Source organism: Neofelis nebulosa, chromosome 4 (assembly GCF_028018385.1).
Source record: "Neofelis nebulosa isolate mNeoNeb1 chromosome 4, mNeoNeb1.pri, whole genome shotgun sequence".
NCBI classification, from domain to species: Eukaryota; Metazoa; Chordata; class Mammalia; order Carnivora; family Felidae; genus Neofelis; species Neofelis nebulosa.
In genome coordinates, this window is record NC_080785.1 from 108,376,276 (window position 1) to 108,402,745 (window position 26,470).

The window sequence follows — 26,470 nt, forward strand, 5'->3', positions numbered from 1 at the left end:
CATTGAGGAAGTGAATGATCTATACACTGAAAATGAGAATGCATTGGTAAAAGAAATTAAAGGAGATGTAAATATGGAACAGAATCCAGTGTTCATGGACAGGTTGGAATAATATTGTTATCCAAAGTGAGCTACTGATTTAATGCATCCCTATCAAAATCCCAAAGTCATATTTTGTAGAAATAGAAAAATCTATCCTAAAACTCATAGTGGAACCTCAAGAGACCTCAAGTAACCAATGAAACAAAACAAAAACAAACTTGGAAAAAGAACAGTTTGAGGACATCACATTTCCTGATTTCAAAACTTACCACAAAAATAGAGTAATCAAAACAGTGGTGCTGCCTTAAGATGGACATATAGACTGTGGAATAGAATGAACAGCCCATAAGTAATCCCTTGCAAATAAGGTGAAATGACTCTTGACAAGGTAGCCAAGGCAGTCTTTTCATGAAATGCTTGGAAAAGTATACATCCACTCTGTGAACTAATGAACAAAGTTGGACCCGTACTAACATAAGAATTAGCTCAAAATGGATCAAAGACGAAACAGCTCAAACTATGAAACTCTTGGAAGAAACAAAAGCTTTGTGACATTGGATCTGTCGGTGATTCATTGGCTATGACACCAAAAGCACAGTTAGCAAATCAGCAAATTTGACTTCATGAAAAATTTTAAATCTTACGTGTCAAAGGTCATTATCAAGAGAGTAAAAAGGCAAGCTACAGAATGGGAGAAAATATTTGCAAACTACGTATCTGATAAAGGATTAATACCCAGATTTTATGACAGCTAAATTCAACAACAAATAATAATTTAAAAAACACCCAGTCTGATTACAAAATGAGCAAAGATTTTGAATAGACATTTCTCCAAGGAAGATGTAGGAATGACCAATAAGCACATGAAAAGATCCTCAGCATCACTGATCATCAGGGAAATAATCAAAACCCAGTGAGATACTACATCACACTCATCAAGATGGCTGCTATTGAAACAACAGGAAACCACGTGGAAAATTTGAAGATCGAGGACCTGAATGTCCCCGTGCACTGTTGGTGAGAATATAAAATGGCACAGCCACTGTGGAAAACAGTATGCTGGTTCCTCACAAAATTAAAAATAGAATCACTGTATGACCTGGCAATTCCACGTCTAGAACTGTACCCCAAAGATTTGAAACAGGATCTGGAAGAGATGTTGCACACCCATATCCATAACATTATTCACAGTGGCCCAAACACAGAAGCACCCCAAGTGTCCATCAATGGATGGTTAGATAAGCAGTGTGTGGTGTGTCCACAGAGCGGAATATCACTCAGCCTTTAAAAAGGAACTTCTGGCACCTGCTACTACATGGACAAATCTTGAGGATGTGATGTTGCGTGAAATAAGCCAATCACAGGAAAGACAAGTACTGTGTGATTCCCTTCATGTGAGGTGCATGCAGTGGCCAAAATCGGACAGATAGAAAGCAGAACAGCGGTCGCCAGGGGCTGGGGGAGTCAGGGTTTGGCAGGGACAGGAGTTCATATTCACAGGATGGACGACGTCAGTGGCTGCACAATGGAGCGCACATACGTAATACACTGAACTGTGTGCTTATAGATGGGTAAGACAGGAATGTTTGTGTTATGTGTCTTTTGTTTTTAAGTTTTTAAAAAATGTTTATTTTTGAGAGAGAAACACGGAGCATGAGCAGGGGAGGGGCAGAGAGAGAGGGAGACACAGAAGCTGAAGCAGGCTCCAGGCTCTGAGCTGTCAGCACAGGGCCTGACTCGGGGCTCGAACTCTGGAACTGCGAGATCATGACCTGAGCCGAAGTCGGACGCTCAACCGACTGAGTCCCCCAGGCGCCCCCAGGCTGTGTGTCTTTTGCCATGCAGAATAGCATCTGTGCAAAGAGCTGTGGCTGTCAGGGGTTTGAAGGGCGAGTAACAGGTGGAGCATGGGGTTTTTGGGCAGAGAGACTATTCTGTATGATAGGATAGTGGTCACATTTCACTGCGTATCTGTAACATCCCCCAGAGTATTGAGACAAGAGCCAACTCTAAAGTAAGCCACGGACTTGAGTTGATAATAACATGTCACTATGGGGTAATCAATTGTGGCGGATATGCCCCACAAATGTAAGAGTAACAGGGGCTGTGGGGAAGTGATGGGTCTACAGGAGCTCCTGTACTTTCTGCTCACTTTTTTTATTTGCAAACATGAGACTGCTCAAAGAAAATGACACCTATGTAAAAAGAAAAGACCTTCACGTGGGCCAGAATCAGGTCCCAGGGCCACCGCCAGCTACAGAGGAGCCTGGGAGAGCAGAGGACACAGTCCTTAGCAAATAGTGGCAGGGTTTGGACAACAGGGAAGATGAAGGCTGCCCTGAGGTGACCGGACCCCTGGTCTTCCCCTGCAGGCTGGCCGCCATGTGGGCTGGTCAGTGCACAGCACACACACCCAGCCAGGTGTCATGGCTGCAGCCAAAGGCTGGCTGAGCATCACGGCCTCACCCCTGGACCTTGCAGCAAGCCAGCAGTGCAGGACCGGGACAGACTCTGCCAGGCATCCACCAGACCCGACCCCGTGAGGCTTCCCTGCAGGCAGCTGGCACCTCCCACCCCTGTTGCCCCCGTTCACTCCTGTCCAGCCTGAGCAGGCACACCCTTCTCCCTGGAAACAAAGGAGAGCGGGAAGCGAGGTGTCATCTTACTGACTCTGTCAAGTCTGACAACATGCAATAGACGGTGAAGGTGAGGCCGCTGACTGGGTTGCTGGCATCTGTGGGAAGCATTTCAGTCCTGGGGGTTCAGTCATCTGAGCCCTAAACCGCATACCACGAAGCAAGAGTGGTAATCACTCGACGTGTTCTAGATTAGTGCACGGGAAGAGCTCCTGGGCCGTGCACTTAGCACGCACCTGCTACGCTGGCGCACTAGCCTCATCTCTAGGGTCTCGGTTTACATCAATGTGGAGTCGAGGAAAATAGAGTTGGGCATGAAGACATTAACCCAAAACTAATGGGATGCCTGGCCTCCGGCTCCTGGAGACTGGATCTGTCACTCTGTAGGACACAAGCCAGAGGGAATGCGCTGATCAGAGGGAAGGAGGCATGGGGGATGTGTGCTCAAAGAAGAAAGAGTGGCAGTGAAGAGCGAACATACACGCTCACAACTCAGATCTGGGTGGCAGTGTGACCTCAGGGATGCCGAGGTGGGATTGTGGAGAGCAAGTTCATCTGCTCAGAGCCCAGGTCTGCTTTCACCCTGAGTGTGTTTCAGGGAAGACCTCAGACCACGCATCTGGGCTCCGCCTCTTTGGGCCTCCCCCCTCCCTGCCCCCTGCCTCTGTGGGCCTCCCCCCCACCCCACTGCCTCTGTGAGCCTCCTTCATTTCTGCATGGCTCTTCCGTCTCTGGGGGCCTCCATCTGCCAGCCTCTGCTGGGACACAACTAGGACTAAGGGGGCAGTGGCTCCACACACCAGAGAAGCCTGGGGCTAAAGCTGCCACATGTCCCCAACCGGCCACTGGAGGAGATGCGGTATGTGCCCCACAGTCTCCAGGAGTCCCTGGCAAGCCCCGGGGTGCCCATGTGGCTTCCTGCCCTTTCCCCGTCCCTGCTGGTGCCATGTGGGGTCACCTCTCAGTAAACTATTTGCAGGGAAATCCCTGTCTCGGGTGGGCTTCTTGGGGAGGGTGCGCAGGAGCAGGGACAGAGGCCCCAAGTGGGGCTGGGGTCTCAGCATCTGGCAGCAGGTGTACAGGGGGCTGGGCCCACAGGGAACTGGATGGCGGCCGGCAGCCAGCACAGCCCCGGGCTGGGCCGGATTCTTCCTCGACCTGTGGCTGACTCAGGGCCTGGGGAGGGGCCTGAGCCCCCTCAGCTTGTCTGGCTTGTCGGCTTGCGTGGCTCCTCTGAGTCAGACCAGGGTCCATGAAATACGTTTCCTTCCTGCTGTGCGGAGGCGGGCGGGCGACAGGAGTCGCTCCCCACAGGCTCCCTTATCAGCTCAGCCTTGGCATGGGGGCCAAGGTCTGGCCCATCTGGTGATAGGGAGAGCCTGGGGGAGGGAGAGAAGGTGTCTGCTGCACACCTGGGGCTCCCGCTGACACTCTGCCCCTGTAGGGACAGTAGAGAGGGGGACGAGATGGGAGAGCCGGGCAGGCGGAGGAGGGCTGTGGCTGTCACATCTGGGACCTCTAGGACTGTCAGACCCCTCGGGAGATGGTCTGCCCCCTCCACCCAGAGGAGGGGCTTTGTCACTGGTCACTCCACCCATAACAGTCCCCTCTGTTATCAGGCTGTTAATATTAATTAACTGTTGCTAAGCTTGACAGTGCAAAGGTGTGTCCCAGCCGGAGCTGGCTGGCTCCCAGGAGGGGGCTGAGAGAGAGGGGCTCTGGGCTGGGCTGGGTGAGGGGGGGCAGGCTGTGGCGAGCAGGGGTTCTGGGGGCCAGTCCTTGCTTTGGGAAGTGGATGAAGGGAGACCCCAGTGCCTCCCCGGGAGGCTTGTGGAGAGGGTGGGACTCAGGTGGGAGGGCAGGAGAAGGTGGATCATTAACCAGCTGGGAGCTGTGGGGCTCAGCCCCATTGGTCCCCGACCAGTCAGGTCAGGCCCTCCCCAATGGGGACGCTGCCTTGCTGAGCACCCCCAGGTTAAGTGTATGTGCTGCCTGGACCGGCACTGTGTATCCCCAGGAGCCAGCCCTCAGCTGTCCCCGTGGCCTGGCCCCTCTCCCCTAGACGCCTTCCCAGAGCCAGGATGGCAGAGGCCGGACTGAGGGGCTGGCTGCTATGGGCCCTGCTCCTGCACTCGGTGAGTCCCGGTGCCAGTGGTCACCCCTCCACTGCTGCCCGCAGGACTGTTGGGCAGGGGGCTGCTTGGCCACAGTGAGGAGGGCCTGACTCTGAGGGGCTGGTCTGTGGATAGATGAGGGACCCCAGGCACCCCAAAAGAGGAGTGTGGGCGGGGGTCCTGGGTGGCCCATAGCTCAGGGTCATGGGGTGAGGTGGACACGAGTGCTGGGGATGGGGGATGCCTGTGTGCCTCCCATCCTTGGTGCCCGCGGATGTCCTGGCCTCAGGTGGCCAGTGGAGGGACGAAGGAGGGTCCCATCGTGGGATGCCTTTGGGGTGGGCTGGGGGTGCATGGGAATTACCCAATGAGGGTTGAACGCTAGGTGGGGAGGAGTTTCTGGGCTCTGGCACGTCTGGGGCGGGGGGGCGGCTGAAGGCTGTCAGCCCCAAGCAGGTGAGGGAAGGTCTGCACAGAATCTCCCAGAGGGGCCCTGGGCCCCCAGATGCAGCCTGCAGCCCCCCAACCTGTCGTGGCTGCCGTTTCTCAGCAGGACTAGGTGGCAGCCTCCAAGGGTGTCCCCGCCCCGCTCTGCCATTCTCCCCACCTGTTTCCTCACCCTCCGGCGTGACCTTGCTAAATGCAGGTCTGCCGGCCACCTCCCTCTCCTCACTAACCCCATCACTTGGGACACAGGCCTGGCTTGTCCAGTCATCACGCCCCGAAAACTGCGGGAGTGCCCGTCCCTCCCCAGGTCCTGGGCTGTGCACCCCATGCCCGCCCCTGCCCTGAGGCCATCCGCTGCGAGTGGCGCTGGGCCCCATGGTGATGGCGTCCTGCCGCAGGCCCGGGCCGAGCTGTACACACCCATCCACCGGTCTGGCTACTGCGCCTTCTACGACGAGTGTGGCAAGAACCCAGAGCTGTCTGGAGGCCTGGCTCCCCTGGCCAACGTGTCCTGCCTGTCCAACACACCCGCCCGCCTCCTGGCCGGCGAGCACCTGGCCCTCCTGCGGCGCATCTGTCCCCGCCTGTATGCTGGCCCCGACACCACCTACGCTTGCTGCTCCGCCAAGCAGCTGGTGTCCCTGGAGGCGAGCCTGGCGGTCACCAAGGCGCTCCTCGCACGCTGCCCCGCCTGCACCGACAACTTCGTGAGCCTGCACTGCCACAACACCTGCAGCCCCAACCAGAGCCTGTTCGTCAATGTGACGCGCGTGGCCCGGCGCGGGGACGGCCGGCCGCCAGCTGTAGTGGCCTACGAGGCCTTCTACCAGAGCAGCTTCGCCAGGCGGACCTACGACTCATGCAGCCGGGTGCGTGTCCCTGCGGCGGCCACGCTGGCTGTGGGCACCATGTGTGGCGTTTATGGCTCCGCCCTCTGCAACGCTCAGCGCTGGCTCAACTTCCAGGGGGACACAGGAAACGGCCTGGCCCCCCTGGACATCACCTTCTACCTCTTGGAGCCTGGTCAGACGCCGGGGAGTGGGGTGCAGCTTCTGAACGGGGAGGTGGCGCCATGCAATGAGTCCCAGGCAGACGGTGCAGCCGCCTGCTCCTGCCAAGACTGCGCCGCCTCGTGCCCCGCCATCGCCCGGCCCCAGGCCCTGGACGCCACCTTCTACATGGGCCGGATGGCAGGTGGGCTGGCCCTCGTCATCGCCCTCTGCTCGGCCTTTGCTGTACTTACCGCCTTCCTGGTGGGGCCCCGCCTGGCCTCCCGCTGGAGCAAGGGCAAGATGCGGGACCCCACAGTGGGCACCAGCCTCTCCGACAAACTGAGCCTGTCCACGCATCGCCTCCTCAGCCGGTGCTTCCAGGGCTGGGGCACGTGGGTGGCCTCGTGGCCGCTGAGCGTCCTGCTGGTGTCCATCGCCGTGGTGGTGGCCTTTTCAGGAGGCCTGGCCTTCATGGAGCTGACCACGGACCCCGTGGAGCTGTGGTCGGCCCCCAGCAGCCAGGCCCGGAGAGAGAAGGAGTTTCATGACCAGCATTTCGGCCCCTTCTTGCGGACCAACCAGGTGATCCTGACGGCACCCACACGGCCTGGCTCCAGCTACAACTCCCTGCTGCTGGGGCCCAAGAACTTCAGTGGGGTTCTGGCCCCCGACGTCCTGCTGGAGGTGCTGGAGCTGCAGGAGACACTGCGACACCTGCAGGTGTGGTCGCCCGAGGAGCAGCGCAATGTGTCGCTGCAGGACGTGTGCTTCGCGCCCCTCAACCCGCACAACACCAGCCTCTCCGACTGTTGTGTGAACAGCCTCTTGCAGTATTTCCAGAATAATCGCACGCGCCTGCTGCTCACGGCCAACCAGACGCTGACCGGGCAGACCTCTCAAGTGGACTGGAGGGACCACTTTCTCTACTGCGCTAAGTGAGTCCTCGCTGGCTGGCCCTGGGGAGGGAGGGGGACTGCCAGGTACAGCGGGGCTTGGCCCGGCCCCTGGGGTCCTGTGTGGTCCCGCGTCTCTGTCTCAGGGGCTGCAACACACCCTTCCTCTCCACACTTCTCCCTGCCACCCCCGCCGTGGCTCCCACTGGCTGGCGTGGGTTGGCGCGTGGCCGTCATGGCCTCCCTGGTTCTGACCCCGCTCAGACAGAGCAGTTGCCTCCTTGCTTTTCTTTCTTTGAGTGTGATGGAGCGATGTGATGTGTGTGCGTCCATGCAGGCCCCCAGCACCGCAGGTCACCCAGCAGGGGCTGGGTGCCCCTGTGCAGCGTGCAGCCACACACCGTGGTAATCTTGGGGTCTGGTCCCCAGCTGCCTCCACTCTGCTGTGCTGCAAATGAGACAGCAGTGAGACTGCTGGGCCTTGGGATTGAGAGTGAAGGCTCACCCGGGAGAGCAACGGGTGGGCGGGCAGTGGCCGAGGCTCCCTGAGATTATAGTGCGCAGAGGTCCACAATGCCTGGTCTGGGCCTGCTGACACTGTCACAAGAGACCAAATACCCCTGTTTGCTCTGGCCCAGGTAGAGGCTATGTCTACTGACATCCACCACATGATGAGACAACAGTAACAAGCCCCATTACATGTCAACATGAATAGCATACAAAATAACTGTATTTTCCAAACAAGAAGAGTCAGTGATAAGAGTGACATTGTTTTACATCTTTACAGATCTCTTTGTTGTCTTGTTTAATGGGGGATAGCTGGCTTCTGGCTTCTGCGTGTGGCCTGCTGGCTGGGGCCGTAGTGAGAATCTCTGACGTCACGCCCATGTGGCCGGACGAGGGGGGAGCATCGTGAGAGCCTCCCCACGTACTTGGTGGTTTTCTTTGATATACACCCAAACTCAGCATGTGGTTTTTCCTAAATGTTAGTTACGATATGGACTCTGAAGGCACATCAGCGGACTGTCTCTATCCCTTATACCCGATGGCAAATGAAGGGGAAAAGGCGGAAAGCATCTTATGTTATTATGAGATTGGTTTTGACCTTGCAGACCCTCGAAAGGGTGTCTAAGACTCCCGGGCCCTGACACCGCACTGAGAACCACTGGATTAGGTGAGGGACCCAGGGTTCCACCCCTCGGGCCGCTTCCCAGAGTCAGTGTCTTGGTCCTGGCTGGCCCTCAGAACTGGCGAGTCAGGGAAGGAGCTCTGTCCCCAGGTCCAGTCCTTGTGTTGGCATTATTTTGATTTTGGATGTTCACAACATCTCTGGGGTGGTCTGATTATCTCCATTCCAGAGACAGGAAAACTGAGGGCCAGGGGTGTGGTGAGCTGCTCAAGGTCACATAGCAACCAGCATGCCCAGGATAGCTGGTGACCCACGTGCTCACTCACAAAGACCACTTTGTCCGGGTACCCAACACGCACTTGCAGGAAGGCTCAGTAGAGACATGTCCAAGGGGTCTGGGCTAGTAATTTGTGCACAGAAAGGAAGATCTGGTCTCAGGGCCTGGGGGTTCCAGGCTGGCCAGGGGACAGGCTGAGCACTGTGAGGCTGTCTTGTAGGAGTGGAGCTTGTGCCAGATTCCCAGGGCTAAGTCCTGGTGACCCCCGGCAGTCCACATGTGTGACGCTCATGGACTTGCCTTGTCTGGGATGCGGTCTCGAGCCTGCAGAGTCAGCAGGTGTGAAGGGAGAGCTCACACAGCCCTGATCACAGAGCTCTGCTCCACTCTGGGTCAGGCTGAGGGAAATTTTTTGGGGAAAAGTGGTTCTGACCATGGGTCAGGGGACAGTGCTGGCAGTCTGGGGCTGGCAATGGGCACGGGGCCAGGAAAGGTCCTTCCTTCTCCCCCCAGTGCCCCTCTCACCTTCAAGGACGGCACAGCCCTAGCCCTGAGCTGCATGGCTGACTACGGGGGCCCTGTCTTCCCTTTTCTTGCTGTGGGGGGCTACAGAGGTAAGCCGGGTGGCTCTGGGGAAGGCCAGCAAGGAGGCAATATGGGGCAGGGACGGTGGGTGGGAGGGTGGGAATACTGATGGGCTCTCACTGCCTGGGGTGGCCAGGCTTGTGGGGGGCTGGCTGGGGCCAAAGAACTGCTACCTTTTTCATCTTCTCCCAGCCTGCTCAGGCCCTCTGGTTCTGTGCCTGAGTTCACAGGCTTGCCCTTGGCTAAAAGAGCGAGGTGGGGTGGAGGGGTAAAACAATGACTTGGATATGGACGGTTGGGGAGGGAAGAAGCGGTGCTGCTAGAGGTGGGGGGGGGCAGGGGTGAGGCTGGAGGGGGAAGGGGAGCAGGGGTGAGGCTGGAGTGGGGGAATGGAGCTGGAGTGAGCAGAGGTGAGGCCAGAGGGAGGGAGGTGAGCAGGGGTGAGGCTGGAGCGGGGAGGGGAGCAGGGGTGAGGAAGGAGGGTGGCTGAACATTTCTTATCCCAGGGAAAGACTACTCTGAGGCAGAGGCCCTGATCATGACCTTCTCCCTTAACAACTACGCCCCTGGGGACCCCCGGCTGGCACAGGCAAAGCTCTGGGAGGGGGCCTTCTTGGAGGAGATGAGAGCTTTCCAGCAGCAGACAGCCGGCAGGTTCCAGGTCACATTCATGGCGGAGGTAGGCTTCAGGCTCCCTGCCTCTGGAGGGGCGGGCGACCCAGGTGGCTTTGGTGGGTCACCGTGTCCCCCTCCTGGACCCCCCCACCCCGGGCGACCCTGGGCCTGCAGCTGCCCACGAGGAAGACAGGACGCAGCGGCCTGGCTGGGCTCACGGAGCCCTCAGGTCAGCGGGGCTGGGGGGTGTGCATCCACAGCGCTCCCTGGAGGACGAGATCAATCGCACCACGGCCCAGGACCTGCCGGTCTTTGGGGTCAGCTACATTGTCATCTTCCTGTACATCTCCCTGGCCCTGGGCAGCTACTCCAGCTGGCGCCGGGTGGCGGTAAGGATCTGGAGGGGCCCAGTAGGGTGGGCTGGCCTTTCGGGGCATCCAGAACCTTCCACAGAGCAACCTGTAGACACCCCCGCAGTGGCTCCCCAAGGAGTGATACTTCTGCTCAAAAGGCCTCGTGATCGATTCCCATCCTCCTGGGGCAGGACCTGTGCTGGGGGATGCAGGAACGCAGAGACCCCCAGCACGCCTGCCCCAGGCCCACCACCCTTCTCCAGCTCAGGGTGGGGGGCACCTGGGGCAGCTGAGGAGACTGAACCCCGCTCCATTGCAGGTGGATGCCAAGGCCACGCTGGGCCTGGGCGGGGTGGCCGTGGTGCTGGGAGCGGTCACGGCGGCCATGGGCTTCTTCTCGTACCTGGGCGTCCCCTCCTCCCTGGTGATCCTGCAGGTGGTGCCTTTCCTGGTGCTGGCCGTGGGTGCTGACAACATCTTTATCCTAGTGCTCGAGTACCAGGTGAGAGGGTGGGGCTCTCCTCTTCTCGTAGACCCAGCCTTGTACGGGTTTGGGCCTCTGGAGCACTCCTCTTCTGCACCAGCATTCGTGTCAACAGTCTGTGCAAAACGGAGCATCCCGTATCTTGCACACACGTGCGTTCCTACCGCGTGTGCCTCCTTGCCCTGTGCTGAACGTCATGCGGCACTACTCGGCCTCCTCTGTAGCAGTCCACGGACATGCAATCCCCGTGGATTTAGCCTCTCCCACTGGTGCACTTTTAGGGACCCAGGGATGTATTGGAAGGAGTGTGCCGTGCATGGCCTGGAACACGCCAAGCACGTCTCCCGGCCAGACCCTGAGAAGCAGGGTGTTCGCAGGGTCTGCTCCTCACTGGTGGGGGGGGCCTTCCTGCCAGGGCTGTGCCCTCCCTGCTGGCCCTGGATGCTGTCCCTGGTGTCCCCACACAGAGGCTGCCGCGGAGGCCTGGAGAGCGGCGAGAGGACCACATCGGCCGCGCACTGGGCAGGGTGGCCCCCAGCATGCTGCTCTGCAGCCTGTCTGAGGCCATCTGCTTCTTTCTCGGTGAGGCTGGGCAGCCACTCCCCACCGGGGTGGTGCGTGTGGATGGCCCCTTCCCTCCACTGTGGCAGCAGATGCCGCGCCCTGAGATTTACCCCTGCACCCCCAGGGGCCCTGACCCCCATGCCAGCGGTGAGGACCTTCGCCCTGACCTCCGGCTTGGCTGTCATCCTGGACTTTCTGCTGCAGGTGTCGGCCTTCGTGGCCCTGCTGTCCCTGGACAGTAGGCGGCAGGAGGTAGGTCTGGGGCAGGACCCAGGACCCGCCCGGCAGAGCCGGCTCACAGAGCGGGGCTGGGTGCAGGGATGGCATGTGGGGCTGTGCGGGCCACGCAGTCCCTAGGACCCCACGGAGAAACAAGTTTGGTTTGATAACTTAGGGGAATAGGATCAAATCTGCAAGGTACAAAGGGCCAAGAAAAGCTAGAAATGAGATGTTGAGAGGGACAGTGCAAAGTGTGGCGGTGTTTCATCACCGTGGAAAGTAAAAGTTGAGAACACAGCACGCTGGCATGTCCCCCTACCCTGCGCCCCTGCAGGCCTCCAGGATGGATGTGTGCTGCTGTGCTGGCGCTCGGGAGCTGCCCCCCCCGGGCCAAAGTGAGGGGCTCCTGCTGCGATTCTTCCGTAAGGTCTACGTCCCACTCCTGCTGCACCAGATCACACGTGTGGTTGTGGTGAGTGGAGCGGGAGGGTCTGCCTGCCCGCAGGGACCTTGAGCTCGCCCGTGTGCGGGGCAGTTGGGACGCCATCGGCCCAGCTCCAGAGTGCCCCCCCTGCCCCCCCGCCCCCCCACAGCTGCTGCTGTTCACGGGCCTGTTTGGAGCCGGGCTGTACCTCATGTGCCAGGCCAGTGTGGGGCTGGATCAGGAGCTGGCCCTTCCCAAGGTGAGCTGTGCCCTGTGACCTCCGCTTGGTGGCCCAGGGTTCAGGGGGGTCAGGGCACACCCCTGGGGGCCAGGTGTGGGCGGGGGGACCTGGTAGGCAGTGTGGGGCTGTTCACAACGGGGACCCGGGAGAGCAGCTGAGCCGGTGTGTGGATGCACAGGGGCGGCGCCAGCCCCAAGGCTCCTGGGGGGCAGAAGCAGGCCACGGGGGGCTGGCCGTGTGGGGCGAGTGTCCAGGCAGAGTGACTGACGGCTCACCTCATGCCTGCCCTGTGCTGGCACACCACCTCCTCGGGCCCGGGAGACACGGAAGGTCAGGGGCTCTGTGGAGGGTAAGACCTCCATGGCTGGAGGGGCCAGATGGCCTCACGAGTGGAAGAGAGGCATGCGAAGGATCTGAGGAAGACGGCAACGAGGGTGACCGCACCGGCTCCCCCTGCCCTACCCACCTTGGTACCCACTGTGTCCTCTCTGTCTCTGTGGACCGGACCCCTCTCAGGACCCCCCCCCCCCCTTCAGTGCGTGTCCTTCTGTGTCTGGCTCCTTCCACTCGGCGTCAGGTTCTCCGGTGTCAGAGCGTCCTTTCCTGTCAAGGCTGACGATGCTCACACATTTATGCGCGCACGCACACACACACACACACACACACACACACACACACACACACACACACTCTGCATTGTCTTTACCCCTTGTCTCTGCACAAGGCTTCCTTCCTGTCTCAGCGTTTGTAATGAGGCTGCTGCAGACGCAGGTGCACAGAGATCTCTCTCCAAACCTGCATTCCATTCTTCTGGGTGTGTTCCCAGAGGGGGAACTGCTGGGCCACGTGATAACGCTAACTGTAATTTATTTTTAACTTTATTTATTTATTTTGAGAGAGAGAGAAAGAGCACGAGCAGGGGAGGAGCACAGAGAGAGGGAGACAGAATCCGAAGCAGGCTTCAGGCTCTGAGCTGTCAGCACAGCCTGATGAAGGGCTCGAACCCACCAACTGTGAGATCATGACCCAAGCTGAAGTCGGACACTTAACCGACTGAGCCACCCAGGCACCCCCACCCCCCTTTTTGATAGTACCATCCTGCCCGGTGTGAAGGGGCATCTCACTGAGGTTTTGATTTGCATTTCCCAGATAATCAGTGATGCTGAGCATCTTTCCATATGTTTATTGGCTATTTGTGTGTCTTCTTTGGAGAAGTGTGTGTTTAAGTCTTTTGTTCATTTTTTATCAGATTGGTTGTTTTTGTTTGTTTGTCTCTTTGCTCAGTTTTGGGAATTCTCTAGATATCCTGAGTATTTTTAATCAGATACATGATTGGCAAATGTCTTTTCCACTTCTGTTGGTTGCCTTTCTACTCTATCAGAAATGTCTTTTGATGAACAGAAGTTTTCAATTCTCACAGCACCTGGCTGTCCCAGTCGGAGTGTGCAACTCTTGATCTCAGGGTTGTGAGTTCAGGCCCTGTGCTGGGAGTAGCGATTACTTAAAAATAAAACCTTTTAAAAAACTTTTTAAAGTTTTCATCAATTCCAATTTGCCTATTTTTCCATTTGTTACCCAGGCTTCTGGGGTCATTCAAGAAATAATCACCAAACCCAGTATCTGGAAGGTTTCCCCTGTGCTTTCCTCTCCAGGAGTTACAAATTCAGCCCTTAAGTGTTGGGTCCATTGGAGTTAATTTTTGTGCATAGTTATGTATATTTTTGAAGGTCCAACTTCATTCTTTTGTGTGTAGATGTCCCGTGTCCCCAGCAGCAAGCGTTGAAGAGACTCCCCTTCCCCACAGAATGGTCTTGGCACCCTTGTCAGAGTCTATGTTGCCATACACGCAAGGGTTTACATCTGGGCTGTCTTCTGTCCCATCGGTCTGTGTGTCTGTCTTTATGCTAGCACCTCACTGCTTAGATTACTGTGCTTTTGTGGTCAGTTTTGAGATCAGGAAATGTGAGTCCTCCAACTTTTATTCTTTTTAAAGATTATTTTGGCTCTTTGGAGTCCCTTATGAATTTTAAGATGAATTTTTCTATTTCTGTAAGAAACGTCATTGGGATCTTGATAGCATCACACTGAAGCTGGAGGCTCCTTGGTGGCCTGGATAATATTCATCCTCCCAGCTCGTGGGCACAGGCATCTCCCCATTTATTTGTGTCTTAATTTCTTTCTGAGATGTGGCATGGCTGTCAGCATGAGGGTCTTTCACACCCTCGGTAAAGTTAATCCCTAAGTATTTTATTCGCTTTATGCTCTTATAACTGCACTTCCCTTGGCTTCCTTTTTGGGTTATTCATTGTTCGTGTATAGAAATGAAACTGATTCTTGCGTATTGATCTCATAACTTGCCACTTTGCTGAATTTCTTTACCAGTTTTAAGGGTTTTTTTGGTGGAATGTTAGTTTTATATACATACCATCATGTCATCTATGAACAGAATTTTTCCTGTATTTCTCCTTCTCTCCAGCTCTGGAATTTGTTCTTGGTCTCCGTTTTATGTCTTCTATTTGGTGGTCTTTCCACTTTGTTCATACTTTCTTTTCTTGACTTTGTCCGTATCTTATTTTGGCTGTGTAAGCATTCCCAAGACAGATGTTTTAAAGTTTCTGTCTGATTCTGTCCGTTCTTTCTCAAGATCATCTGTTGATTAGTTTTTGTTCCTAGGTATGGGCCACACTTTGATTCTTTGTGTGTCTTGCGATTTTTGTTGTTGTTGAAAAACACACAGTTGAGTTGTATCATACGGTAACTCTGAAGATCAGATTCTCCTCCCTTCTCTAAGGTTTGCTTTTTTTCCCCCCCAAATGTGACGTTGCTGTGTCTGTGTCCAGGAGATTAGCCTGTGGTATAAAATTAAAGTCTGATGAGCCTGTGCCTTTCCCTGGTAATGTGCGGTGACTTCGGTATTTGCGTTTGAATGTCCTATTCCTTAAATGGCTGGCTCCCCAAAGGAGAGAAAGGGGAAACATGAAGCACAAAATAAGCCAGTCACTTGCCATTTAAATATCCTGGCATTCGGGCCAGCTGGAGGCGGGGGAGGCCACGGTACAGCCTGACTCTGCACCACCGAGATCAGAAGCTCAGTGACCGGCAATTAGAACGCAAATCTGCCATGTATAGAGTGTGGGGTCCTTATGTCCCACGCTGGACCCTGCAAGCGGTATACAAACTGCCCCTGAGACACCTGCATGTGCTGGGAGCTGAAGGTGATGACATGAAGCACAGTTCACCATCCAGGCCTTTCCCTGGAAGCTGTGAGCCCTCAACTGCCCCCAGGGCTGCAGACCCCATCAGACAGGTTGTGCAGTTGTGTCTAGGTTGGGGGCGGGGGTGGACTCCTGGCATCTCGTACTCCGTCTTCTCTTCCAGCGCTCAGAGGTTTTGGGAGAAAGGAACAGGCCATGCAGGTGCCTGACACACCGCCTGTCTCCACGTGCACACGCCTGTGGGCTGTGCTGGAAGGGAGATAATAGGAAGGGATCATGTTACACGTGCATGCATGTTTGTATGCCTGTCAGAGTGTATTCACGTGGGGCGGAGTATGTCGCTCTGTGTGTGTACTGGTGATTAGGATACGATGTGCACACGCACCTCTGTGAGCACGTCTCTATGAGCAGGTGCGCCCATGTGTGTACCTCCTGCACACACTTTTGTGAGTGTGTACGGACCTCTGTGAGCATGAGCTGGATTGTGCCCCTGGGTGTGCGGCAGACCTCCGTGAGCACCAGCTGGAGTGCGCCCCTGGGGTGAGTCTGGCCCCAGCCTCACTGGCCGTCCTCTGTTCCAGGACTCCTACCTGCTCGACTATTTCCTCTTTCTGAACCGCTACTTTGAGGTCGGGGCTCCAGTCTACTTCGTCACCACTGGAGGCTACAACTTCTCCAGCGAGGCGGGAATGAATGCCATTTGCTCGAGCGCAGGATGCGACAGCTTCTCCTTAACCCAGAAGATACAGTTCGCCACTGAGTTCCCCGACGAGTGAGTGGCCAGCTGCCCCCTCCTGACTCTCCGAGGAAGCCCAGTACCTTGGGGCCAGCAGAAGAACTGCCCACCTGGTCCTCCCACCCCAGCTTCCTCTCCATGTGCCCTCAGGTCTTACCTGGCCATCCCTGCCTCTTCCTGGGTGGATGACTTCATTGACTGGCTGACCCCGTCCTCCTGCTGCCGCCTGTATGCCTTTGGTGCCAACAAAGACAAATTCTGCCCCTCGACCGTTAGTGAGTGCAGGGCCTCTGGGGGCTCATGGCCTACCTAACACAGCTTGGGGAAACTGAGGCAAGAGAGGAGCGGACTGGCGAGGCCCTCTTGCAGGGTTGATCAGGGTGGGGGTGTGGGCTCAGAGCACATGTGTGGGTGACCACGCCCCACTGTGCAGGCGCCCCCTGAGTGGTGATCTCTGGGCACACCAATGCTTGAGGGTGGTGGGTGGTGGAGGGCCAGGTTAGCATGTGGCTCTGGTCCCAGAGCAGCTGCGCTTGTAGGGGAAGTGGGGAGGCCCAAGGGGGTTGTTTCTTTGCCCTGCACATCTCTTCCTCACCTGCCTACAGCTGCCAGCAGTTTCCACAGCCCTGTCCTACAGAGACAAGGGCAGACCCCCCCAGACCACACGTGTCACGTGGCTGTTGGGTGGTGGAAGTATGTGGGGACCTTGGTGGGAATGGAGCCAGAGGGGGGGTGATGCCTCTGCTCAGAGCCCCCGCTCTCTTTGCAGACTCCCTGGCCTGCTTGAAGAGCTGTGTGAACTTCACTCTGGGCCCCGTCCGGCCATCAGTGGACCAGTTCCACAAATACCTGCCCTGGTTCCTGGAGGACCCACCCAACATCAAGTGTCCCAAAGGGTAAGTTTTGGGGTGGGTGCTGGCGGGGGACGTTCCCCAGTGTGGCCGTGGCCTTGATGAAGCCTTCGCTCTGACTTTCTGGCAGTGGACTGGCAGCGTATAGCACCTCCGTGGATTTGGGACCTGGTAACCAAGTTTTAGGTAAGCGTGACCTCACCTGGCAGGGAAGACCAGAGTCAGCTGCTCCCAGGGCAGTGGCAGGGGCGGGGAGGGGGGGTCCCTGCAAGCCCCGGGGAAGAGCCTCTCAGCCTCCAGTCTTCTCTCCTCCCTCCTCCATGGGGGCTTTTGGTCTGCCCTGGCCCTGTCCTCAGAGGTCATGTTACCCGGCTCCACGTTCTCAGACTTCACCCTGTGTGCCCTGCTTTTTTCTCCCCCATGCCCTGCCCCAAATTCTCAGTCGGTGAGACATTCACGGACTCTCACCAGTTGGTGCCGCACCAAGCCACCCACACCCCTTCCTCACATGCACAAATCACGCCCAGAGGCGGTCACCTGGTTAAGCGAATGGCTATTGCACCTGCCCAGGGGTCACCCACAGCACAGCCCTGTCAAGTGAACCACTTGCAGGGTTCTGTCTCCCTTTCTGGATCTTCCCTCTAGGAAGACGCACATCGAAAAAGTAATTGAATTAATCTGAAACATCCGATGCATGTTTTGAAACCCCGGACAACAGCATCTGGGTTTATCCTGGTGTCTTTAGGCTGTGCCCGTGGCAGTCAGGCCGGGTGGGCCTCCCACAGGGGTGCAACCCTCAAAGTCAGGGCCCCTCGCTCACAAGTTAAAAATTCCATCCTGGTGGCTGCCCAGCCCCATCCCCCAAGTGTCCCTGGGGTTTGAGGGCGCCTGCAGTGACCTTGACCTTCCTTGGCCCCGTGGGGGTGCAGCCTCGAGGTTCATGGCCTACCACAAGCCGCTGCGGAACTCACAGGATTACACGGAGGCCCTGCGGGCGGCACGCGCACTGGCGGCCAACATCACCGCCCACCTGCGGCAGGTGCCGGGCACCGACCCAGCCTTCGAGGTCTTCCCCTACACGTGAGGCCTGTGGCAGGGGTGGGAGGGTCCCTGGGGAGCTTGGAGCCTGAGCCGGAGGTGGGAAGTGGCGCGCCCCCGGCGGCAATGACAGCGCTCCGCTGCCCCGCCCACAGGATCACCAACGTGTTCTACGAGCAGTACCTGACGGTGGTCCCCGAGGGCCTCTTCATGCTCGCCATGTGCCTGCTGCCCACGTTCGCCGTCTGCTGCCTGCTGCTGGGCATGGATCTGCGCTCCGGCCTCCTCAACCTGTTCTCCATCGTCATGATCCTTGTGGACACCGTGGGCTTCATGGCCCTGTGGGGCATCAGCTACAACGCCGTGTCCCTCATCAACCTGGTCACGGTAATGCGCCACGCTGGACACTCTGCTTCCTTCCAGAGACCCCACGCTCCGGCCCTCGCACGCCTAATGCCCCTCTCTGCCCCCAGGCGGTGGGCATCTCCGTGGAGTTTGTGTCCCACATCACCCGCGCCTTTGCCATCAGCACGCGGCTCACCCGGCTGGAGAGGGCCAAGGAGGCCACGATCTTCATGGGCAGCGCGGTGAGTGGGCCAGCCACCCCCCTGCAGTTCCCGTCCCCCCCCACCCTGTGCCCCCGTCTCACGGGGCCTGTGACCCCCAGGTGTTCGCGGGCGTGGCCATGACCAACCTGCCGGGCATCCTCGTCCTGGGCCTGGCCAAGGCGCAGCTCATCCAGATCTTCTTCTTCCGCCTCAACCTCCTCATCACCCTGCTGGGCCTGTTGCATGGCCTGGTCTTCCTGCCAGTCGTCCTTAGCTTCGTGGGTGAGTGCCCAGAGGCCTTCCCGAACCTGCTGGCCTGCAGCACAGCAGGGCCCCTCCCCCACCCACTCCCAGCAGTCCCAACCCAGGGGCCCTCCCCCACCCACTCCCAGCAGTCCCAACCCAGGGGGCCCTCCCCCACCCCTGCACCATCTCCTGCCCAGCACATGGCCTCCCTGATCTTGGATCTCTGGGGCTGTTCCTCTGCAGGGCCTGATGTTAATGTGGCTCTAGTGCTGGAGCAGAAGATGGAGGAGGCCGCCAGGGCCAGGGTGGCCTCCTGCCTGACCCACCAGGCCCCAACATCCACAGCCAGCAGCACCTACATCAACCATGGCTTTGAACATCCTGCCAAGAGCATGGGTGGTGCTGTCGGTTCTCTGTCCCGCGGTGGGCAGGAGTTCTGAGGAGGCTGGAGCTCCTGTCCTGGCTCACCAGCCCTGACTCCTGGGGCTGTGCAGCTTCCCTAATGGGGGTCCCTTCACCCGTCCTCCCACTCAGGGCCTAGGAGAGGCAGTGGCCATGGGAGTGCCCGAGGTGGGTGGTTGGTCTCTGGCCACCAGGTGGGACCCAGGAGGACAAGATTAGGATGAAGGAGGCATGTGGCAGCGTGGGTGTGGTCTGTTCCTGTCTCTTGAAGTTGACGTATGTCTTCCCGGAGCAGGTTTTTACACTCTAATTCCGTGTCTATATGTGAACAGAGATAGAGTATCATTCCACGTTTAAACGTCTTCCGTAAATGACTTGACACATCCCTTCACGAGCTTCCCCCATGCCCTGTGCATTTTGCATTTATTCACGTTGGTCCCTGTGGGCCAGTCACTGCGACTGCTCTGGATTATTCCATTGCATGAATGAGCATGATTGCTTTATTTTTAAAGGTTTCATTTTTAATACCTCCACCCACTGTGGGGCTCGAACTCACAACCCTGAGATCAAGAGTCAGGTGCTCCACCGACTGAGCTGGCCTGGCCCCACGAACACCATGATTCTGTCCGTTCCCTGCTGGTGGGCAGATTGGTCCCAGTTGTTTTCCAGTACAGCGCCAATCACTTCTGTGGAATCTCCAAATCCCCAAATCTCTGAAAACTGCGTTTGCTTTTTTTCTCTTGTACATTTGGGACAATCTCATTGGACCAGATGAGAGGTGTTTATTTACACCTTTACGACTGGGGTCCTTACGTCCTTTGTCTCCTTGATGTGAGCGGTCAGATATTTTGGCACATTTGTGACTTTGTGTGCTGTGTGCGGCCCCGGGCCCTGATGGGGGGTAATATCTAAGGCAGCATAAGCATCAAATTACTTTCCTAAAAACCTTCTAAATTCTGAAATTCATCACACCAAGGGAATCTCAGGTGCAGAAGATGAAACTCTGTGAGGCTGAGCAGGCATTGATGTGTCTGTAGGTGTGGGAGAGCTGCCTGGAGGCAGTGTCGCCGAGGGACTGCAGGGGACCCACAGCTGCCTCTGGAAAGCGCTGCCCTATTCACACCCCACCTGCCGGCCTCAGTGAGGGGCCTCCCTCCCCGTACCAACAACACTGTATGTCCACTTGCTCTTTGGGGGAAAGGGTAGCATTGTGGGTGATAATCATTTTTAAATACATTTTTCAAAAGAAACCTTTTTACAATTTTAGAATAGTTTTAGATTTACAGGAAAATTACAAAGATAGTACAGAAAGTTCCTGCATACTTCACGTCCAGTTCCCTATCAATATATTAGTATGGTACATTTGTCAATATACAATTAATAAACCAGTATTGATAATTACTACTAAAGTCTATACTTTTATTTAGATTTCCTTAGTTTTTATCTAGTGTCCCTTTTTCTGTTCCAGGATCCTGTCCAGGAGAGCATGTGACATTTAGTTGTTACGTCTCCTTAGGCTCTTGGCTGTGACAGTTTGTTAGACTTGTTTTTGATGACCTTGACGGTTTCGAGGAGGACTGGTCGGGCATTTTGTTTTTTTTTTTTTTTTTTTTTTTTTTCAACGTTTATTTATTTTTGGGACAGAGAGAGACAGAGCATGAACGGGGGAGGGACAGAGAGAGAGGGAGACACAGAATCGGAAGCAGGCTCCAGGCTCTGAGCCATCAGCCCAGAGCCTGACGCGGGGCTCGAACTCACAGACCGTGAGATCGTGACCTGGCTGAAGTCGGACGCTTAACCGACTGCGCCACCCAGGCGCCCCAAGGTCGGGCATTTTGTAGAATGTCTGTCCCTCTAACGGGATTTGTCTGGTGTTTTTCTCCCGATTAGACCAAGGTTATGGGTTTTTGGCAGGGAGACCTCAGAGGTGCAGCACCCTTCTCGGCACACGTAAGGGGTGCACACTGTCCCCATGACTTCCCACCATTGGCATTGAGTCTCCTCATCTGGCCAAGGTCATGTCTGCCTGGCATCTCTTCCACAGTTATCCTTTGCCCCTGTCCACACTGTCCGTGCTGTGCATCTTGGAGGGAAGTCACTCTGCACAGCCTACACTTAGGGAGTGGGGAGTTACGTCCCACCTTCTGGAGGGTGGAGTATTTACATAAATTTGGAACTCTTCTTAACAGAAAGATTGTCTATTCTCCTGCATCTGCTTATTTATTTAGTATGGCATATACAGTATGGACTCGTGGATATTCATTTTTGTGCTTTGTGTTCTAATATGGCACTACTTTATTTTCTTGCTCAGATCGCTCCAGCTTGGGCTATCGGGAGCTTTTTTTTTTTTTTTTAAGTTTTATTTATTTATTTGAGAGAGACAGAGACAGCGTGAGCAGGGAGGGGGCACGCAGAGAGGGAGAGAGGATCCCAAGCAGGCTCTGTGCTGCCAGTGCAGATCCTGATGCGGCGCTCGAACCCACAAAACTGTGAGATCATGACCTGAGCCAAAACCAAGAATTGGACGCTTTACCAACTGAGCCCCCCAGGCGCCCCCCCCCAGGGGGCTCCTGTTGGCTCCTGTCCCTTGTCACACCCCCAGCATGGAGGGTTTTCCCATTTTGAGCACTTACCTTGCTTTCTGGCACTACGAGTTGGTCCAGGCTCAGCTTGTATATTTTCTGCCCCGGTCCTAGAATCAGTCATTTCTCCAAGGAGCCCTGGCCCTTCTACTGGAGATGGGATTAGAACCTAGGATCTGGTGTTCCATGTGTGTTTTGCCGCTGGGGCATTGTTGCTGTTGGGCTCTCTCAGCTGAGACAACAAGGAAATATACGTGTGTGTGAACGCACACATATATGTACACATTTCTTAAAAAAAGTTTTTTAAAATGTTTTTGAGAGAGAGAGCGAGTGAGTGTATGAGCGGGGCAGGGGCAGAGACAGAGGGAGACACAGAATCCGAAGCAGGCTCCAGGCTCTGAGCTGTCAGCACAGAGCCCGATGCTCGGCTCTAACCCAAGAATGGTAAGATCATGCATGACCTGAGCCAAAGTCGGACACTTAAGCGACTGAGCCCCCCAGGCGCCCCTATATGTACACATTTCTAGAAATATTCCTATACGTAGCCATCTATAGGTGTGTTAAGCTAAATTGGAGTTCCTGCTGATGCCTTCAGGGGGAATTCATCACCTCAGGAATACTTCTAGACTTCTCCCTTGCTTCTCTGTAACCTCTCCTGCCAACAGCAAGAAGCCTGGCTTTACCCCCAACTCGATCTGCCTAATTGTTGCCTTCCACTGTATATGCTTAGTGTTTTCAGAGATGACAGCCCACACTGCCATGGCAAACAGCTGTAGAGCGAAGCGGCCCTTTTTCATTCCTTTTGCCCTTTGTCTTAGACTCCATTCATTTCCAAAGTCACTTAGGTCAGAGTGTTTTCCTACTATCCTCCTCACTGCTTCTTACATTTGTAACACAGTTCGATTGTTTTGTCACGTTCTGCATTCCAGTCTGGTGTTACAAAACCATGCATATAAAAGATCCATTCAAAGTGCAGGACATACCATGGGTATGGATATTGTTTCAGATTACGTATTACCACTGTTGAGAAACTACCACCTGTTCAATTTTGGTTTAAAAAAATACTTTTATTTGAAAAGACAATTAAAATATTCCTCTCATTTCCAATTACAATCTGTGTGAGGCTGGGTTTCTTCATATTTTTCAATCAAAACAACATATTGCAATTCAGTGAATGCAAAAGATGTGAGAATCTTGGTGTCTTCAATTAAGCCAGACATTAAAGAGATTTGCAGAAATGTAAAACTATGCTACGCTTCTCGCTATACTTCATTGCTTTGAAGAACATTATTTCCTCACAAAAAAGTTAACATGTGGGGGTGCCCGGGTGGCTTAGCCCGTTAAAAGTCCAACTCATTTGATTTTAGCTCAGGTCATGATCTCGTGGTCATGTGATCAAGCCCCCAGTTGGGCTCTGCGCTGAGCATGGAGCCTGCTTAATATTATCTCTCTCCCTCTCTCCCTTTCCCTCCCCTGCTTGAGCTCTCTCTCTCTCTCTCAAAAATAAACATTAGGAAAATGGTAACACACTATGGTAACTATAAGCACAACCCACATCAAAGGTCTTTGGAGTCTTCAATAAATGTTTAATTTTTTAAGTTTATTTTGAGAGGGGGGGGAATCCCAAAAGTTTAAAAGTTTATTTTGAGAGAGAGTCCTCGCTGTCAGTGTGGGCTCTCACAAACCGTGAGACCACGACCTGAGCTGAAATCCAGTGGTATGCTTAACCAACTGAGCCACCCAGGTTCCCCTGGAGTGTAAATGACTCAAAGAGGTTTCAGGACCATTGCCCTAGGGTGATTTATCTGGTTCTGGTTCTGACTTTATTTACAATTAACTGGAGCCCGTTGACTCTGAAGATAGGTGTTCATTTGTAGACCTTAGTCCAGTTGTCATGGAAATCATTTGTATCCAGTAGAAAAGGTAACCTACGGTTTTATTATTTTGCGGGATACTGGCCAGCTTTGTACCCATCCTAACGATCTTACTCGGTTTCCTCGAAGTGTTTATGAATACCTGCTTCCTGCCAATACTCTTGGGACCGGCTTTACCACATTACTGGTTACTTGGTTAACTCGATAGTCCTCCGGCGTATGTTCATCGGGTACCTGAATGAGGATTATAGTGACAGACACTGAGGACACGATGCACGCCGCGCGTGTTCACAGATTCTGCCACACTCGCGTCCACACGTCGCGCTCGCTCGGCCTGCACGTCATTGGGAGCCTGACACACCACCAGCCCCATCCAAGCGGACCCGCCAGCCTCCCCGCAGGCAAGGGGCGGTGCCCCGCCCACCTCGTGACGACACAGGGGATCACGTGACGCTGCCCGAACAGAACCTCTTCCGCCCGCTTGCAACATGGCTGCCAGGTGCTCTCGGTCCCGCCGCCCCGGGCCTTCCCGCGCCTAGCGGCCACTTAGGGACCCAAGACCGCCCCTGAGCGGGGCCGCTTGGGAGAGCCGGCCGGGAGGCGGGGCGGGGCCCTCGGCGGGGACGCTCCGCTGCCGGCCGACCCGGCCCGGCCGCGGGGGGCTGGAGCGAGCGCGGACCGGAAGTCGCGCCGGGCGGCGGAGCCGTTAGCGCAGCGTGCCGGAAGTGGCCGTGGGCCGGCGTCCGGGCCGCGCCCGCAGTGAGCAGAGTCCCTCCGGCCGGCGACGCCATGGAGCCCGGAGCGGCCGAGCTGTACGACCAGGCCCTGCTGGGCATCCTGCAGCACGTGGGCAACGTCCAGGACTTCCTACGAGTGCTCTTCGGCTTCCTCTACCGCAAGACCGACTTCTACCGCCTGCTGCGCCATCCGTCCGACCGAATGGGCTTCCCGCCCGGGGCGGCGCAGGCCCTGGTCCTGCAGGTAACGCGCGGCGGGCGGCTCGGACCCGGGGCCGGGTGGGGGTGGGGGCGGCGGAGCCCGGCCTCAGTTTCCCCTCCGGCGCCCCCCCCCCCCCCCCCCCCCCCCGACCAGCCTCCCGCGGCCGCGCCTGCGAGTAAGCCGAGGCGCCGTTCGGGTGTCGAGTTACCGTCCCGCGGGAGCGAGCCTGGCTCGGCGTTCGGGGCGCTTGGAGGTGCCAGGACGGCCCGGCAGGGAGGGGGGCCGAGCGGGACGCCCCGGGGACACCTGTGCGCCCCACAGGCACGACGCGTGGAGGCGGGAGGGGGGCCGCGGAGTCGGCGGTTCGAGGCCTTGTTCGCCGTCCTCCTCTCACGTGGGGGCGAACTCGCTGAGCGCTGGACGGGCGTCGAAGTCGACCGGGTGCCCAGGAGCGTCCCCGTAGTAAGCAGGTGCTACACCGCAGTTGCCGCAGGCATTGGAGGCGCACAGTCCGAGTGCACGGCTCCGAGTCTCCTGTGACGTCTTCCTTCCTGTCGGGGAGACAGAGCACAGACAGGGACAGAACTGTGTGAGGCCGGTTGTGTGACAAAGCCCATTGCCAGGAAGGGGTCAGAGACGTGGTGTGGAAATCAGGAAAAAGGTCTTGTAGGGGAGGTGGGGTTTTTGACGGGATTGGAAGCAGGTCTTCAGCCAAGCGTTGAGCCTGGGTAGATGGAAATGCTGGTAATACCTCCCTGCGCTTTACAGATTGTGTACAGCCTGAGCGAGTGGTCAGGCCGTTACTTTCTCAGTGGAGTGTCCAGTGGTCAGGCCGTGACTTTCTTGGTGCTCCTGTGGAGAAGTGAAAGCTTAGGGTGTTTGAGTGACTACTGAAGATGAATCGGCGGTGTTGGTACTCTGGGTCGGAACTGAGGCTGTTTCTCGTGCCTTCGGTGGCTGAGTGCCATCTGGGTGATCAGAGGACCGTCAGAGATGGTTTCTGGCAGACTCCTAAGGGTAGCTTATCACTTTCATGCAAGCCCCAGGGAAACAGGTTTGAATTTTATGTGAGATGAGGGTGCCACTTCGGCAAGGTTAGGTGATTGGATGGAACTTATCGTAGAGCTGGAACGCGGAACTTCATCTTTATGGGTCCAGATCTTAACATAGAGCGGGAAGACTGTTGTTTGGGGTGACAGTAGCTTGCAGAAAAGATGTGGAGGAGAAAGGAACACTTACTGAGCAGCGGGTATGTACTGGTTAGCGTGCTGGGTGTTAACCTTGTTTAGTCCCAATATCTTGAAAGGTGGGTCTTTGCCCTTGTCTCACACACGAATTGGCAGAGGGAATTCATTTTTCTAGTAACAGGTATGAAATATGTCCGTACCTGGTGAGCAGTGTAAGGAAGAGGAGGTGGGGAGGGAGGAGTCACAGATGACCCGTGGTTTCAAACTTGGAATCATCATGCACTAATTGAACTGTCCCCTGCGTTTAGGGGGAAAAGCTTAGTTTCAGACAAGTTAGGATTGAGATTGCAGACAGGAGTCCCTGCTGGCAGGCTCTGGAACCACGGAATGGAGGAACCAGAGTGGTTTGAGGGGAAGAGAAGAGCCGAAGGTGGAGGGCAGCATTTTGAGGGGTGTCTCCAGTGAAGGGATGGGAGAAGCAGGAGGCTGCCTGAGCAGCAGTAAGGGAGGGGAGGAAGTGGGCAGGGCAGTACCCAGGGGACACTTCCTAGTGATGGTTAAGAGGAGCGGTGTTTCTGCAGTTTGCTCCCAGCAGTCAGCAATGCCTGAGGGACTCTGAAGAAGCAGATGTTTCCAGGGCATTTTGTTGGGTGGGTGGGGGTGAATCCTGGGGGGACTGTTCTAGCCACAGAGGCATTTGGCAGGAGACTCGTGAGTTCAGTGTTGGACGGGAGTTCTGTTGTGGGTGGGACATTAAGATGCCGAGTCCCACTGAGTAACTTGCTGTGGCACGGTGTTCCTTCCTGGTGTTGTGTCCTCCTGACCCCCCATCCCTGC

At 56.0% G+C, this 26,470-nt stretch overlaps 2 protein-coding genes and 2 long non-coding RNA genes across 7 annotated transcripts in view; 2 read left to right on the top strand and 2 right to left on the bottom strand.

Moving 5' to 3' along the window:
* Positions 1-4,483: 4,483 nt before the first annotated feature.
* Positions 4,484-20,452, top strand: NPC1L1 (NPC1 like intracellular cholesterol transporter 1). 2 transcript variants are annotated; one of them, XM_058725669.1, is made up of 19 exons: positions 4,486-4,813; positions 5,638-7,166; positions 9,044-9,144; positions 9,622-9,794; positions 9,991-10,119; positions 10,403-10,585; positions 11,035-11,149; positions 11,256-11,383; positions 11,685-11,822; positions 11,944-12,033; positions 15,812-16,002; positions 16,117-16,241; positions 16,736-16,862; positions 16,948-17,003; positions 17,747-17,897; positions 18,011-18,242; positions 18,329-18,442; positions 18,523-18,685; positions 18,893-20,452. In XM_058725669.1, exons 1-19 carry the CDS (start codon positions 4,760-4,762, stop codon positions 19,087-19,089), a joined length of 3,996 nt encoding a protein of 1,331 aa, XP_058581652.1. In that variant the 5' UTR covers positions 4,486-4,759; the 3' UTR covers positions 19,090-20,452. The 2 variants fall into 2 exon arrangements, with proteins under 2 accessions (XP_058581654.1, XP_058581652.1); XM_058725671.1 differs by lacking the exon at positions 11,944-12,033 and having other exon boundaries at positions 4,484-4,813.
* Positions 12,881-17,751, bottom strand: LOC131509682 (uncharacterized). Its single transcript, XR_009260648.1, has 4 exons — positions 17,020-17,751; positions 16,124-16,294; positions 15,821-15,960; positions 12,881-15,479 (listed from the first exon to the last, which is right to left on the bottom strand). It is a non-coding gene; the product is annotated as an uncharacterized LOC131509682 (long non-coding RNA).
* On the bottom strand, positions 19,278-23,933 carry LOC131509681 (uncharacterized). The gene is made up of 3 exons (XR_009260647.1): positions 23,742-23,933; positions 21,685-21,865; positions 19,278-19,369 (listed from the first exon to the last, which is right to left on the bottom strand). It is a non-coding gene; the product is annotated as an uncharacterized LOC131509681 (long non-coding RNA).
* A 119-nt stretch (positions 23,934-24,052) lies between these two features.
* The window catches only part of NUDCD3 (NudC domain containing 3), a 62,692-nt gene continuing 60,274 nt past the window's right edge, over positions 24,053-26,470 (top strand). For all 3 annotated transcript variants that reach the window (XR_009260646.1, XM_058725672.1, XM_058725673.1), the window contains exon 1: positions 24,053-24,488. Coding sequence is in view for 2 of the 3 variants with exons in the window: in XM_058725672.1 (XP_058581655.1) it covers positions 24,297-24,488 (192 nt within the window). In the remaining variant the exon portion in view is untranslated. The remainder of the gene's footprint in view (positions 24,489-26,470) is intronic.

What these genes read in the sequence shown, in the direction of transcription:
- NPC1L1 (XM_058725669.1), top strand. Translation starts at nt 4,760, where the DNA reads ATGGCAGAGGCCGGACTGAGGGGCTGGCTGCTATGGGCCCTGCTCCTG. An exon ending in CCAGCTGGCGCCGGGTGGCG is followed by an intron (nt 10,120 to 10,402) that starts GTAAGGATCTGG and finishes GCTCCATTGCAG; the next exon opens with GTGGATGCCAAGGCCACGCT. An exon ending in ATTCTGCCCCTCGACCGTTA is followed by an intron (nt 16,242 to 16,735) that starts GTGAGTGCAGGG and finishes CTCTCTTTGCAG; the next exon opens with ACTCCCTGGCCTGCTTGAAG.